At 46.0% G+C, this 13636-nt stretch overlaps 1 protein-coding gene across 1 annotated transcript; it reads right to left on the bottom strand.

Annotated features, from left to right (window-relative positions):
* Positions 1-297: 297 nt before the first annotated feature.
* On the bottom strand, positions 298-10213 carry LOC120045762 (SPRY domain-containing SOCS box protein 3-like). The gene is made up of 6 exons (XM_038990694.1): positions 10094-10213; positions 8696-8885; positions 8238-8425; positions 2360-2462; positions 2088-2213; positions 298-818 (listed from the first exon to the last, which is right to left on the bottom strand). The coding sequence occupies exons 1-6, from the start codon at positions 10211-10213 to the stop codon at positions 298-300; spliced, it is 1248 nt and encodes a 415-aa protein (XP_038846622.1).
* Positions 10214-13636: the final 3423 nt, after the last annotated feature.

Here is a 13636-nt window from a genome sequence, read left to right as displayed (position 1 = left end):
TTAGATTTAGAACTAAGTCATCTGACTCGAGCGGGGTGGTGCATATCCGGGGTGGCTGTCTTCCCCTTCCCTTCAGCCAGGCAAACTGGGGAGAGTTTGGAAGGACAGTCTCGAGGGTGAGAGAGCATTCCACTCAGAAAGTCTTAAAGTGCTTAGAAATCTGAGCTAAGATAAAAACTCTTTCACTCTTGTGGACTTTTCCACCAGTAGATGGTAATGGCATTTGTAGAAAGGTTCAGAATAGATAAAGTGCCAACTTTATCTAACATTTCTGAGTGGATATTTGAAAAAGTAAAGTCATGTCCTCACTGTCTGAGTTGCTCCCTGGAAGGGTGGGCAGGCAGGGGCACAGGGAGAGGCAGGGCTGGGAACTGGGTGAGAGGAGGCAGGGGCATTGGCATGGTTGGGTACAGGGCTAGGGAAGGAGCAGGCACTTAGGGTGGACACCTGGCTGAGACAGGGGCTCGGGCATGGACTAGGCTCCTCAGGCAAGTCATCAGGCAACTCCACTGAAAAGTCATCAACGAAGTCTTCATTCAAGTCCTCCATCAAGTCCTCAGACTGCTCGGGGGCGTCGTTGTTGAGGGTGAACACCCAGCCCAGCTGGTTGTGGAGGAGGTGGCGCAGGCCCGGGGGAAGGGGCAGCACGTTCAGGATGTCAGGGCAGTCGGGCCGCTGCTGGCGCAAGCGAGAGCAAGAGAGGTACTGCAGGGAGGTGGGCGTGTAGCAGGCCCGGATCACCTTCATACTGCTCTTGGCTGCAGTGGAGCACACCATAGGGTAGAACTTCTTATTCTGCAGCCTGGTGGTGGCCACACCTGAGGAACAGGAAGAAGGGAAGAGACCGAGACATTAGGCACATGGTCACATGTAAATCTAGAGCAAATGTTACCCTTACAGTTGAGGTAGGATACGTCAGCACTCTGAACAGTCTAAACTGAACAAAACTATACTGTTCATAAAAGGAAATCAGTCAATTGAAATGAATTCATTAGGCCTTAATCTATGGATTTCACATGATTGGGAATAAGTAGGAGCGTGAATCAGAAAACCAGTCAGCATCTGGTGTGACCACCATTTGCCTCATGCAGCATGACATCTCGTTCGCATAGAGTTGATCAGGCTGTTGATTGTGGCCTATGGAATGTTGTCCCACTCCTCTTCAATGGCTGTGCGAAGTTGCTGGATGTTTGCGGGAACTGGAACACGCTATTGTACACGAAGATCCAGAGCATCCCAAACCTGTTCAATGGGTGACATGTCTGGTGAGTATGCAGGCCATGAAACTTGAGGTGATGGTGGCGGAAGAATGGCACGACAATGGGCCTCAGGATCTCGTCATGGTATCTCTGTGCATTCAAATTGCCCTCGATAAAATTAGGTTGTGTTCATTGTCCATAGCTTATGCCTGCCTATACCATAACCCCACCGCCACCATGGGGCACTCTGTTCTCACCCTGGTGAGAACGACAAGCACTCAGATGAGCTTCCCTGAGACGGTTTCTGACAGTTTGTGCAGAAATTCTTTGGTTGTGCAAACCCACAGTTTCCTCAGCTGTCTAGGTGGCTGGTCTCAGACCATCCCGCAGGTAAAGAAACAGGATGTGGAGGTCCTGAGCTGGCGTGTTTACATGTGGTCTGCGGTTGTGAGGCCGGTTGGACGTACTACCAATTTTTATAAAACGAGGAGAGAAATGAACATTCAATTCTCTGGCAACAGCTCTGGTGGAAATTCCTGCAGTCAGCAGTCCAATTGCACGCTCCCTCAACTTGAGACATCTGTGGCAATGTGTCGTGTGACAAAACTGCACATTTTAGAGTGGCCTTTTATTCTCCACAGCACAAGATGCACCTGTGACCCAGTTAGTGATCATGCTGTTTAGTCAGCTTCTTGATATGCCACACCTGTCTGGTGGATGGATTATCTTGGCAAAGGAGAAATGCTCACTAACTGGGATGTAAACAAATTTGTGCGTATGGAAAATTTCAGGGATCTTTTATTTTAAAATCATGAAACATGGGGCCAACCATTTATATGTTGTGTTTATATTTTTGTTCAGTATAGTTTGAATCAAGGTGTCACTCACCTATACAGCGGCGGTTCTTATAGAAGGTAAGGGTTCCATGCCACGTGTCAAAGTGCAGCCCTATGATGGAGCCTTGGCCAAAACGGGACGAGAAATTCACCTTGTCCCCTTTGTGCTGAAGCATACCTTGAATAGGAAATGAATAATAACCGGAGGCAAATTAGGGAATTACTATGTATAAAGGTGAACCTATCATATCTGTCATATCCATATCATACCTGTCATATCCATAAGGCATGCCTATTCATAACATTTATGGGTCACTTCCTCACCTGTGTAGGAAAGTCCCCAGCTGTCCTCGTCCATCCCCAGCATACTGCAAAAACTGTGTTGGAACTTGTCCAGGTTGACCTCAGCGGTCCCGATGCCCACCATCTACATAGAAGACAAAACATACAATAATAGGTAACAATGTTAAATACTGGCTGGCTGGTTGGCTGGCCTTGTTTGTCTGCCTGGTTGGCTGGCCTTGTCTGTGTCTGTTTATCAAATGATCTATGCTCAGGGCTCGAATTACACACCTTGTGAAATAAATGCCATACCTCTTGTTAGCTTAAGATTTTGAAGGGGGAAAATGTATCCTGATTATATACAGGGATCTATAATGACGCTTAAGTCTGCAATGCTTTAGGCTAGAATCAAGCTTTCACAAGGAATATATGCTTCTGATGCACATGGGGATATCTTTGGGTCGTCTCTATAATATTCACAGGCTGAGCTACGTTCTTCTATTGTCGAGGAGTAAAGAAATGAAGAACACTGCTTGGGAAGTAATCTCTGTGACTCTCGCTATCAATTGAGCTAATCACTTTCTGAAAAAATAAGATGTTTAACTAAATTGATACTTGATAGTTCAAATAAATTACAATATTATAACATATTTATTAGGGGAATAACATTTGTGAAAATAGTCAACTTTATTTCCCCCCTATTTAATTCTGTATCATGAAATAGCCTACCTTAAAGATGTCATGAATTTCAGGAAACAAAGTTACAAAGTGGGATTAAAATAGGGAAAGGGGATACCTAGTCAGTTGCACAACTGAATGCATTCAACCGAAATGTGTATTCCGCATTTAACCCAACCGCTCTGAATCAGAGATTTAATTGTCATTTTCTGTCAACGATCTAGATCTAGTCTGCTTTGTCAAAGTGGAAGAAAAATTCTAACAAGAATCACCTTTGGTAGTGATTACAGCTGTGAATATTTATTGGGTAAGTCTAAGAGATTTGCACACCTGGATTGTACAATATTTACACATTTTTAAAAAGAATAATGTTCAAGCTCTGACAAGTTGGTTGTTGATCATTGCTAGACAACCATTTTCAAATCTTGCCATAGATCTTAAAGCCAATTTTAAGTCAAAACTGTAACTAGGTCACTTGGGAACATTCAATGTCATCTTGGTAAGCAACTCCAGTGTATATTTGGCCTCCCAGTGTCTATTGGAAAGCAGACTGAACCAAGTTTTCCTCTAGGATTTTGCCTGTGCTTAGCTCTATTCCATTTATTTTAATTTAAAACAAACTCCCTAGTCCTTGCCGATGACAAGCAGAACCATAACATGATGCAGCCACCACCACGCTTGAATATATGAAGAGTGGTGCTTCTACACCTGCATTGCTTGCTGTTTGGGGTTTTAGGCTGGGTTTCTGTACAGCACTTTGAGATATCAGCTGATGTAAGAAGGGCTATATAAATTGATTTGATTTGATTTGATTTGGTGCTCAGTGATGTGTTGTGTTGGATTTGCCCCAAACATAACGCTTTGTATTCAAGACAAAGTTCTGTACAGGCTTCCTTCTTTTTACTCTGTCAATTAGGTTAGTATTGTGGAATATCTACAATGTTGTTGATCCATCCTCAGTTTGCTCCTATCACCGCCATTAAACTCTGCAACTGTTTTAACCCCCTAGAGTCGATGTCCGTGCCCCTGCAGAAATGTAGTTGGCTTAATTTTTAAAAATCCCATCAAAATACGTTAGTTTAAACTGGAGATATGTTTTTTTTTTAAATGGGCTGCGTCGCAATCCATCGCATCCGCCGATAACCTGTGATTTTATTTTAATTCCACCCCGGTCATAGGCCTAAGCCTGTAACGGCGTTCCTCTTCCTCTTCATCCGAAGAGGAGGAGCAGGGATTGAACCAAAATGCAGCTTCGTGATATGACATGATATTTATTGAACAAGACAAAAACGAACTATACTTGAATAACTAACAAAAATAACAAACGACGTAGACGAACCTGAACATAAGAACTTACATGACACGAAGAACGCATGAAACAGGAACAGACTACATAAACCGAACGAACGAACAAACAAACCGAAACAGTCCCGTGTGGCGCAACGTACATAGACACAGACACAGGAGACAACCACCCACAACAAACAATGTGAAAACACCTACCTTAATATGGCTCTCAATCAGAGGAAATGAAAACCACCTGCCTCTAATTGAGAACCATATCAGGTCACCCATTAACCAACACGAAACACATAACATAGACTGCCCACCCAAACTCACGCCCTGACCGTCAAACACATACAAAATAACAGAAAACCGGTCAGGAACGTGACATAACCCCCCCCTCAAGGTGCGTACTCCGAACGCACCACCAAAAGTCTAGGGGAGGGTCTGGGTGGGCGTCTGACCACGGTGGTGGCTCAGGCTCTGGGCGAGGTCCCCACCCCACCATAGTCAATCCCAGCTTACGTCTCCCCCTTAGAATGACCACCCTCATTTTACACCCACTTAATTTAAAGGGTAACCTTAAGATAAGGGGCAGCACCGGGACAAGGGGCAGCACCGGGATAAGGTAGAGATAGCTCAGGACAGAGAGGTAGGTCAGGATAGAGAGGTAGCTCAGGATAGAGGGGCAACTCCGGACTGAAGGGCAGCTCCGGACAGAGAGACAGCTCTGGACTGAGGGGCAGTTCTGGATAAATGGCAGCTCTGGGCTGAGGGGCAGCTCATGACTGGCTGACGGCTCTGGACGCTCATGGCTAGCTGACGGCTCTGGACGCTCATGGCTGGCTGACGGCTCTGGACGCTCATGGCTGGCTGACGGCTGTGGACGCTCATGGCTGGCTGACGGCTCTGGACGCTCATGGCTGGCTGACGGCTCTGGACGCTCATGGCTGGCTGACGGCTTTGGACGCTCATGGCTGGCTGACGGCTCTGGACGCTCATGGCTCGCTGACGGCTCTGGACGCTCATGGCTGGCCGACGGCTCTGGACGCTCATGGCTCACTGGCGGCTCTGGCAGATCCTGTCTGGTTGGCGGCTCTGGTAGATCCTGTCTGGTTGGCGGCTCTGGCAGATCCTGTCTGGTTGGCGGCTCTGGCAGATCCTGTCTGGTTGGCGGCTCTGGCAGATCCTGTCTGGTTGGCGGCTCTGGCAGATCCTGTCTGGTTGGCGGCTCTGGCAGATCCTGTCTGACGAATGGCTCTAGCGGCTCCTGACTGACGAACGGCTCTGACGGCTCGGGACAGACGGGCGGCTCTAATGGCTCGGGACAGACGGATGGCTCAGACGGCACTGGGCAGACGGATGGCTCAGATGGCGCTGGGGAGACGGATGGCTCAGATGGCGCTGGGGAGACGGATGGCTCAGATGGCGCTGGGGAGACGGATGGCTCAGATGGCGCTGGGGAGACGGATGGCTCAGATGGCGCTGGGGAGACGGATGGCTCTGGCCGGATAAGGCGCACTGTAGACCTGGTGCGTGGTGCCGGAACTGGAGGCACCGGGCTAAGGACACGCACCTTCAGGCTAGTGCGGGAAGCAGGGACAGGGCACACTGAATTCTCAAAGCGTACCTTGGGCCTGGTGTGTGGTACCGGAACTGGTGGTACCGGGCTGAGGGCACGCACATCAGAACGAGTACGGGGAGAAGGAACAGTTTGTACAGGGCTCTGGAGACGCACAGGTGGCTTAGTGCGTGGTGCCGGAACTGGAGGCACTGGGCTGGAGACACGCACCATAGGGAGAGTGCGTGGAGGAGGAACAGGGCTCTGGAAACGCACTGGAAGCCTGGTGCGTGGTGTAGGCACTGGTGGTACTGGGCTGGGGCGGGGAGGTGGCGCCGGAAATACCGGACCGTGCAGGCGTACTGGCTCCCTTGAGCATTGAGCCTGCCCAACCTTACCTGGTTGAATGCTCCCCGTCGCCCGACCAGTGCGGGGGGGGTGGAATAACCCGCACCGGGCTATGTAGGCGAACCGGGGACACCATGCGTAAGGCTGGTGCCATGTAAGCCGGCCCAAGGAGACGTACTGGTGGCCAGATATGTAGAGCCGGCTTCATGGCACTTGGCTCAATGCTCAATCTAGCCCTACCAGTGCGGGGAGGTGGAACAACCCGCACCGGGCTATGCACACGTACAGGAGACACCGTGCGCTCTACTGCGTAACACGGTGTCTGCCCGTACTCCCGCTCTCCACGGTTAGCCTGGGAAGTGGGCGCAGGTCTCCTACCTGCCCTTGGCCCACTACCTCTTAGCCCCCCCCCCCCAAGAAATTTTTGGGGTTTCTTCTCGGGCTTCCTTGCTAGCCGCGTACCTTCATATCTCCGGTCTTGAGCTTGATTCTCCGGCTTCCAGCCACGTCTCCTTGCTGCCTCCTCATATCGCCGCCTCTCTGCTTTCGCTGCCTCCAGCTCAGCTTTGGGACGGCGATATTCTCCCGGCTGTGCCCATGGACCTTTTCCGTCCAATATTTCCTCCCAACTCCAATAATCCTGTGTAGCAGGCCACTGCTCGAATTCACGCTGCTTGGTTCTGGTTCGGTGGGTGGTTCTGTAACGGCGTTCCTCTTCCTCTTCATCCGAAGAGGAGGAGCAGGGATTGAACCAAAATGCAGCTTCGTGATATGACATGATATTTATTGAACAAGACAAAAACGAACTATACTTGAATAACTAACAAAAATAACAAACGACGTAGACGAACCTGAACATAAGAACTTACATGACACGAAGAACGCATGAAACAGGAACAGACTACATAAACCGAACGAACAAACAAACAAACCGAAACAGTCCCGTGTGGCGCAACGTACATAGACACAGACACAGGAGACAACCACCCACAACAAACAATGTGAAAACACCTACCTTAATATGGCTCTCAATCAGAGGAAATGAAAACCACCTGCCTCTAATTGAGAACCATATCAGGTCACCCATTAACCAACACGAAACACATAACATAGACTGCCCACCCAAACTCACGCCCTGACCGTCAAACACATACAAAATAACAGAAAACCGGTCAGGAACGTGACAAAGCCTCCCAGGAATGCTCAGAATTGACCAACTAACAGCTGCTTTTACAAAACAAATCTCCCACGGGGGTCATGCCCCAGGACCCCCCTAGCTTCCTCCTCCCTGGGTACAGCAGTGAGGGCAAGTAACAGTACCATGGGAAAGCCCCACAGACAGCCCTCATTCACTAATGCTAATACACACGGATCACTCTCAAACAATGTTCTGCTTTTACCCCTATTGTAAGGTTTAAAAACAAACATGATAACTTTCTCCATATTGGAAGGCATTGTTTTCATTTTAGTCTACACTAACAATGTTACCCTATATATTTATTAACAATTTTTGTCGGATATGCACTTTCTGCTTCACACTTATTAAATGCCTCTTATTTTAAGATTAACATGTAATGCGCCAAATTTATAAAATACATCGGCCAATACAGAAGGGAAGAGAGAAACTTTCTGGTATCAACATGTATTATAACTGGGCTGGCACTGTCTATCAGTCCACTGTAGATGGAGTACTCTGTCCATAATAAAGTCTCACCTGAGACAAGATAGACTGGGAAACAGAGCCAGTTTCCGACTCAGTCTCGGGGGGTGGTTGAATTTTCGGTTTAGAACTTCATCATTTGGGATATCAATGAAAACGCCATCGGGAGTACAATATCGTGTAGCCTTAAGTTTAGTTAACAAGTCTCTACATGTTCAACATTCCTACAGACTTTCGTTGAATTTCCACGACACTTGTTAACTTTTAAAAATTCGACCCCTGTCTATACTGTAGCTACACTATGGGCCTACAGTATCTGTATACATGTAAGGGTTAAGGTTAACCCACTTAGGGTAATTCCTGACCTGGATGTTTTTTTGCGTACGTACCATGTCTGTGCCATAGACGGGTGACGTCATCTTGATCTCCCAGAAGTGCTGTCCATCTGTCAGCTCCTTGGTGCCACGGATGGCGGCTGTGCCACAGCTGTACTCAGAGTGGAAGCTCACCTTGCGGTTGTCACAGCTCAGGATTGCTGCATTGGACTTAACACCCTCATCCCACACCCAGTCAAAACCTGCAGAGAGACAATATGATGGTTATCCACACTAATTCATGACCCATCCATTGATAACACCTGCTACATTTTCCAGGTACACTGTTTAAGCTATACGGTGCATGCTCATATACATAATAGCTCCACATCCATTCAAAACGTGGACATACAAATGCATTGCTTGACAGTACAAAGAAAATACAATTATTCATTCACCTATACAGTAAACACAGACCAGACTAAGTGAAAGACAAACACAGATCCATAGTTCCTATCCTTCCCACTACACACCCTGGTCCTCCTCTCCACACAGGCAGTCGTTGAGGGGCTGGAAACCCTGCAGCAGAGCCCCAGGGCTTGTTTCCTCCTGGGCGTCACAGTGACAGTAGGACTCCCCTGTCACAGGCACCGTGTCAGACACAATGTCTGTCACCTCCGGGGTGACGGCCAGGTAATCCACTTCTGAGTCCGAGTCACTGATCTGATTGACGCACATGGGATAGACAGAGATGGTCAAGGATACTGAGTAGGACATTTGAGAATGTCCCTAGTTTTAACTGAGAGAACAGGTAGACTGAACCACACTTGAGAAGACTAATTTGTGAGAATCTGAGGAATTCGCAATCGGATCGCTTTCAGAAAGAAAAAAAAGAATACAAAAAACAAAAACCGACTAGCTTGGCTTAAATTAAGACAAAACCAAAAACTAGCTTAGTAGGTCCTATTTGAGAAACGTCTGGAAATACCGTGCACTGCAACCTTTCCTTAGTCGGTTACCTCAACTTAAGCACCGAGCTCGTTCAGGTTCTTTAAAGCTTCTATAGGTTGACCCTTTCCCTAAAGAGAGGCCCTTGCATTCCCATTGGAGCGTAAGCAGGGTATGCCAACATTTAAAAATAGACCTGTGCCAAAAATACAGACCATCCATGCCTTAGGAGTCCCCATTCAGTAGACACAGCCATTTTGAGACAGTTGAATCCATCATGGAAAACTACTGGCTCTAACGAGGTCATATTTTCGATCATGCCGCGGCCTCGTGTTCTCTCTCAGTCTCAGCATTCTCCCATTGCTCTTTCAACTCTTATCACCCCCTCTCTACCCTAACTCCTCTCTGGGTCTGCCCCAAACACACACACACTTCCACACTCTTACCTTTCATCACTCCACCCTTTCTATTCTTTATTTTTTCGAACCATCTGTAGTCCTCGCGCCACTCCTCCCTCCTTTTACATCTCACCACTGCACTCCTCCTTTCTCCATCCCCCACTCCTCCCTCTGTCTCTTTCTCTCACTCCATCTCTATCACTCCATCTCTCTTACTCCCCCACTCCATCTTTCTCACTACCCCACTCCCTCTCATTCCCCCACACCCTCTCAATTCAATATAAGGGCTTTATTGGCATGGGAAACATATGTTTTACATTGCCAAAGCAAGTGAAATAGATAATAAACAAAAGTGAAATAAACAATAAAAAATGAACAGTAAACATTACACTTGCAAAATTTCCAAAAGAATAAAGACATTTCAAATGTCATATTATGTCTATATACAGTGTTGTAATGATGTGCAAATAGTTAAAGTACCAATGGGAAAATAAAAAAACATAAATATAAGTTGTATTTACAATGGTAAATATAACCTACTCTCTCTCCCCCATTTCCATCCATCCCCCTTCTCCCGGTTCTCACCTGTGTGTGTTCGTCGCCCCACTCCTCTCTGTCATTCACCAGTACCACGGTGTCAATGTCTCGTCGGATGTCGCTCCACACGTAGCGCGGAGCTTGGCTGTTCCTGCTTCTCCGTAGCATGGCCGCTCTAAAGGGACAGGAAGGAAAAATCACAAATATATTTCATTTAACATACATAATATACAATACAAAGGATTGTCATAAAACACTAGTAATATAATTTTATAACCTATATCCCACAATTTCAGCATGGTGAACTTATGTTGGCAGACATGTGCATCCCATTGCCCTACTTGAAACTAGGCTAAATATGTTTCGAAGATCACACTACACACGTTCAACTTGACAAAGCTACTTGAACTTGAATCATTTATATGCCCTGCTGGTGGGAACGATATGATCAGTTAAAATACTCAGTCACATGTAGTGGTGAAGTTGAAATATCAATGGCAGTGACGTAGCATATATTATATTTGGAAACAACATTGATTTTATTGGTTTATTTGGGTCACATGATCCAGATAGGGATGTCATTTGGCATAAGAAATGACACAAGATTGTTTTTCAAATACTGAAAGGGAGACAGCACTGAGCAAGTGTTCATTTCAAATATCTCACTTCAAACATTATACAAACAGGCAAACTAGGTCGATTGTATCCTCTTTCACCCCTACGGGCAATACAAGATGCCAACTATTTTTATTTAACTAGGCAAGTCAGTTTAAGAACAAATTCTAATTTACAATGACGGCCTACTCCGGCCAAACCCAGACGACGCTGGACCAATTGTGCGCCGCCCTATGGGACTCCCAATCACGGCCAGATGTGATACAGCTTTGAATCGAACCAGGTACTATTGTGACGCCTCTTGCACTGAGATGCAGTGCTTTAGACCGCTGCGCCACTCGGGAGCCCAAAACTAGTCCTTGAGACAGCACTGAAACAAAGGTTTGGGGTCAATGCCATTTCAATTCAGTCGATTCAGGAATTAAACTGAAACTAGAAAGGGTAATTTTTCAAGAAAAATTGTGGGATTTGCTTCAGCTGTCCAAAAGTATTTTTAGTAGAAGTTGTTGGAGTCTAGTGTGGTGGGAAGTAACAGCAGAAGTAGTGACTGCAGTACAGAGGTGGAAAAAGTACCCTATATATACAGTGGGGTGAACAAGTATTGGATACACTGCCGATTTTGCAGGTTTTCCTACTTACAAAGCATGTAGAGGTCTGTAATTTTTATCATAGGTACACTTCAACTGTGAGAGATGGAATCTAAAACAAAAATCCAGAAAATCACATTGTATGATTTTTAAGTAATTAATTTGCATTTTATTGCATGACATAAGTATTTGATCACCTACCAACCAGTAAGAATTCCGGCTCTCACAGACCTGTTAGTTTTTCTTTAAGAATCCCTCCTGTTCTCCACTCATTACCTGTATTAACTGCACCTGTTTGAACTCGTTACCTGTATAAAAGACACCTGTCCACACACTCAATCAAACAGACTCCAACCTCTCCACAATGGCCAAGACCAGAGAGCTGTGTAAGGACATCAGGGATAAAATTGTAGACCTGCACAAGGCTGGGATGGGCTACAGGACAATAGGCAAGCAGCTTGGTGAGAAGGCAACAACTGTTGGCGCAATTATTAGAAAATGGAAGAAGTTCAAGATGACGGTCAATCACCCTCGGTCTGGGGCTCCATGCACGATCTCACCTCGTGGGGCATCAATGATCATGAGGAAGGTGAGGGATCAGCCCAGAACTACACGGCAGGACCTGGTCAATGACCTGAAGAGAGCTGGGACCACAGTCTCAAAGAAAACCATTAGTAACACACTACGCCGTCATGGATTAAAATCCTGCAGTGCACGCAAGGTCCCCCTGCTCAAGCCAGCGCATGTCCAGGCCCGTCTGAAGTTTGTCAATGACCATCTGGATGATCCAGAGGAGGAATGGGAGAAGGTCATGTGGTCTGTTGAGACAAAAATAGAGCTTTTTGGTCTAAACTCCACTCGCCGTGTTTGGAGGAAGAAGAAGGATGAGTACAACCCCAAGAACACCATCCCAACCGTGAAGCATGGAGGTGGAAACATCATTCTTTGGGGATGCTTTTCTGCAAAGGGGACAGGACGAGGAGGATGGATGGGCCATGTATCGCGAGATCTTGGCCAACAACCTCCTTCCCTCAGTAAGAGCATTGAAGATAGGTCGTGGCTGGGTCTTCCAGCATGACAACGACCCGAAACACACAGCCAGTGCAACTAAGGAGTGGCTCCGTAAGAAGCATCTCAAGGTCCTGGAGTGGCCTAGCCAGTCTCCAGACCTGAACCCAATAGAAAATCTTTGGAGGGAGCTGAAAGTCCGTATTGCCCAGCGACAGCCCCGAAACCTGAAGGATCTGGAGAAGGTCTGTATGGAGGAGTGGGCCAAAATCCCTGCTGCAGTGTGTGCAAACCTGGTCAAGAACTACAGGAAACGTATGATATCTGTAATTGCAAACAAAGGTTTCTGTACCAAATATTAAGTTCTGCTTTTCTGATGTATCAAATACTTATGTCATGCAATAAAATGCAAATGAATTACTTAAAAATCATACAATGTGATTTTCTGGATTTTTGTTTTAGATTCCGTCTCTCACAGTTGAAGTGTACCTATGATAAAAATTACAGACCTCTACATGCTTTGTAAGTAGGAAAACCTGCAAAATCGGCAGTGTATCAAATACTTGTTCTCCCCACTGTATATATACACACACCACTTATTTTACTATACCACTTTAGTAAAATAAACCTACCCTGATAGAAAATGACTCAAGGTGAAAGTCACCCAGTAAAATACTACTTGAGTAAAATTCAAAAATTATTTGGTTTTAAATATACTTATGTATCAAAAGTAAAAGTAGAAATAATTTCTAATTCCTTATACTAAGCAAACCAGAAAGCACCATCTTTTTTTTATTTTTACGGATAGCCAGGGGCACACTACAACACTCCGACATCATTTACCAATGAATCACGTGTGTTTAGTGAGTCCGCCAGATCAGAGGCAGTAGGGATGACCAGGGATGTTCTCTTGATAAGTGCATGAATTGGACCATTTTCCTGTCCTTCTAAGCATTCAAAATGTAATTAATTATTTAGCGTGTCAGGGAAATTGTATGGAGTAAAAAGTACATTATTTTCTTTAGGAATGTAGTGAAGTAAAAGTAGTCCAAACTATAAATAGTAAAGTAAAGTACAGATACCGCAAAGTAGTACTTTAAAGTTTTTTACTAAAGTACTTTACAGCACTGCTGCAGTAGTGGTGGAAATAGTGACTGTTGCAATAGTGACTGTAGGCCAGTAGTAGAAGTAGGCTAGTATTGACAGTGGTAGTAGTAGGCCTAGTAGTTGTAGCAGTACACTGCAGCAGTAATAATTACTGTTGTAGATAGGTTGGCTAAATGGTAGGCTAATGGTCATTATAAACCGTGTGGTTCAAACCCTGAATGCTGATTGGCTGAAAGCCGTGGTATGTCAAACCATACCATACCACGGATATGAC

This window comes from Salvelinus namaycush, chromosome 4, assembly GCF_016432855.1.
Source record: "Salvelinus namaycush isolate Seneca chromosome 4, SaNama_1.0, whole genome shotgun sequence".
Taxonomy (NCBI): Eukaryota; Metazoa; Chordata; class Actinopteri; order Salmoniformes; family Salmonidae; genus Salvelinus; species Salvelinus namaycush.
The sequence above is the reverse complement of the archived record's forward strand: the minus strand, read 5'-3'. Positions and strand labels throughout refer to the sequence as shown.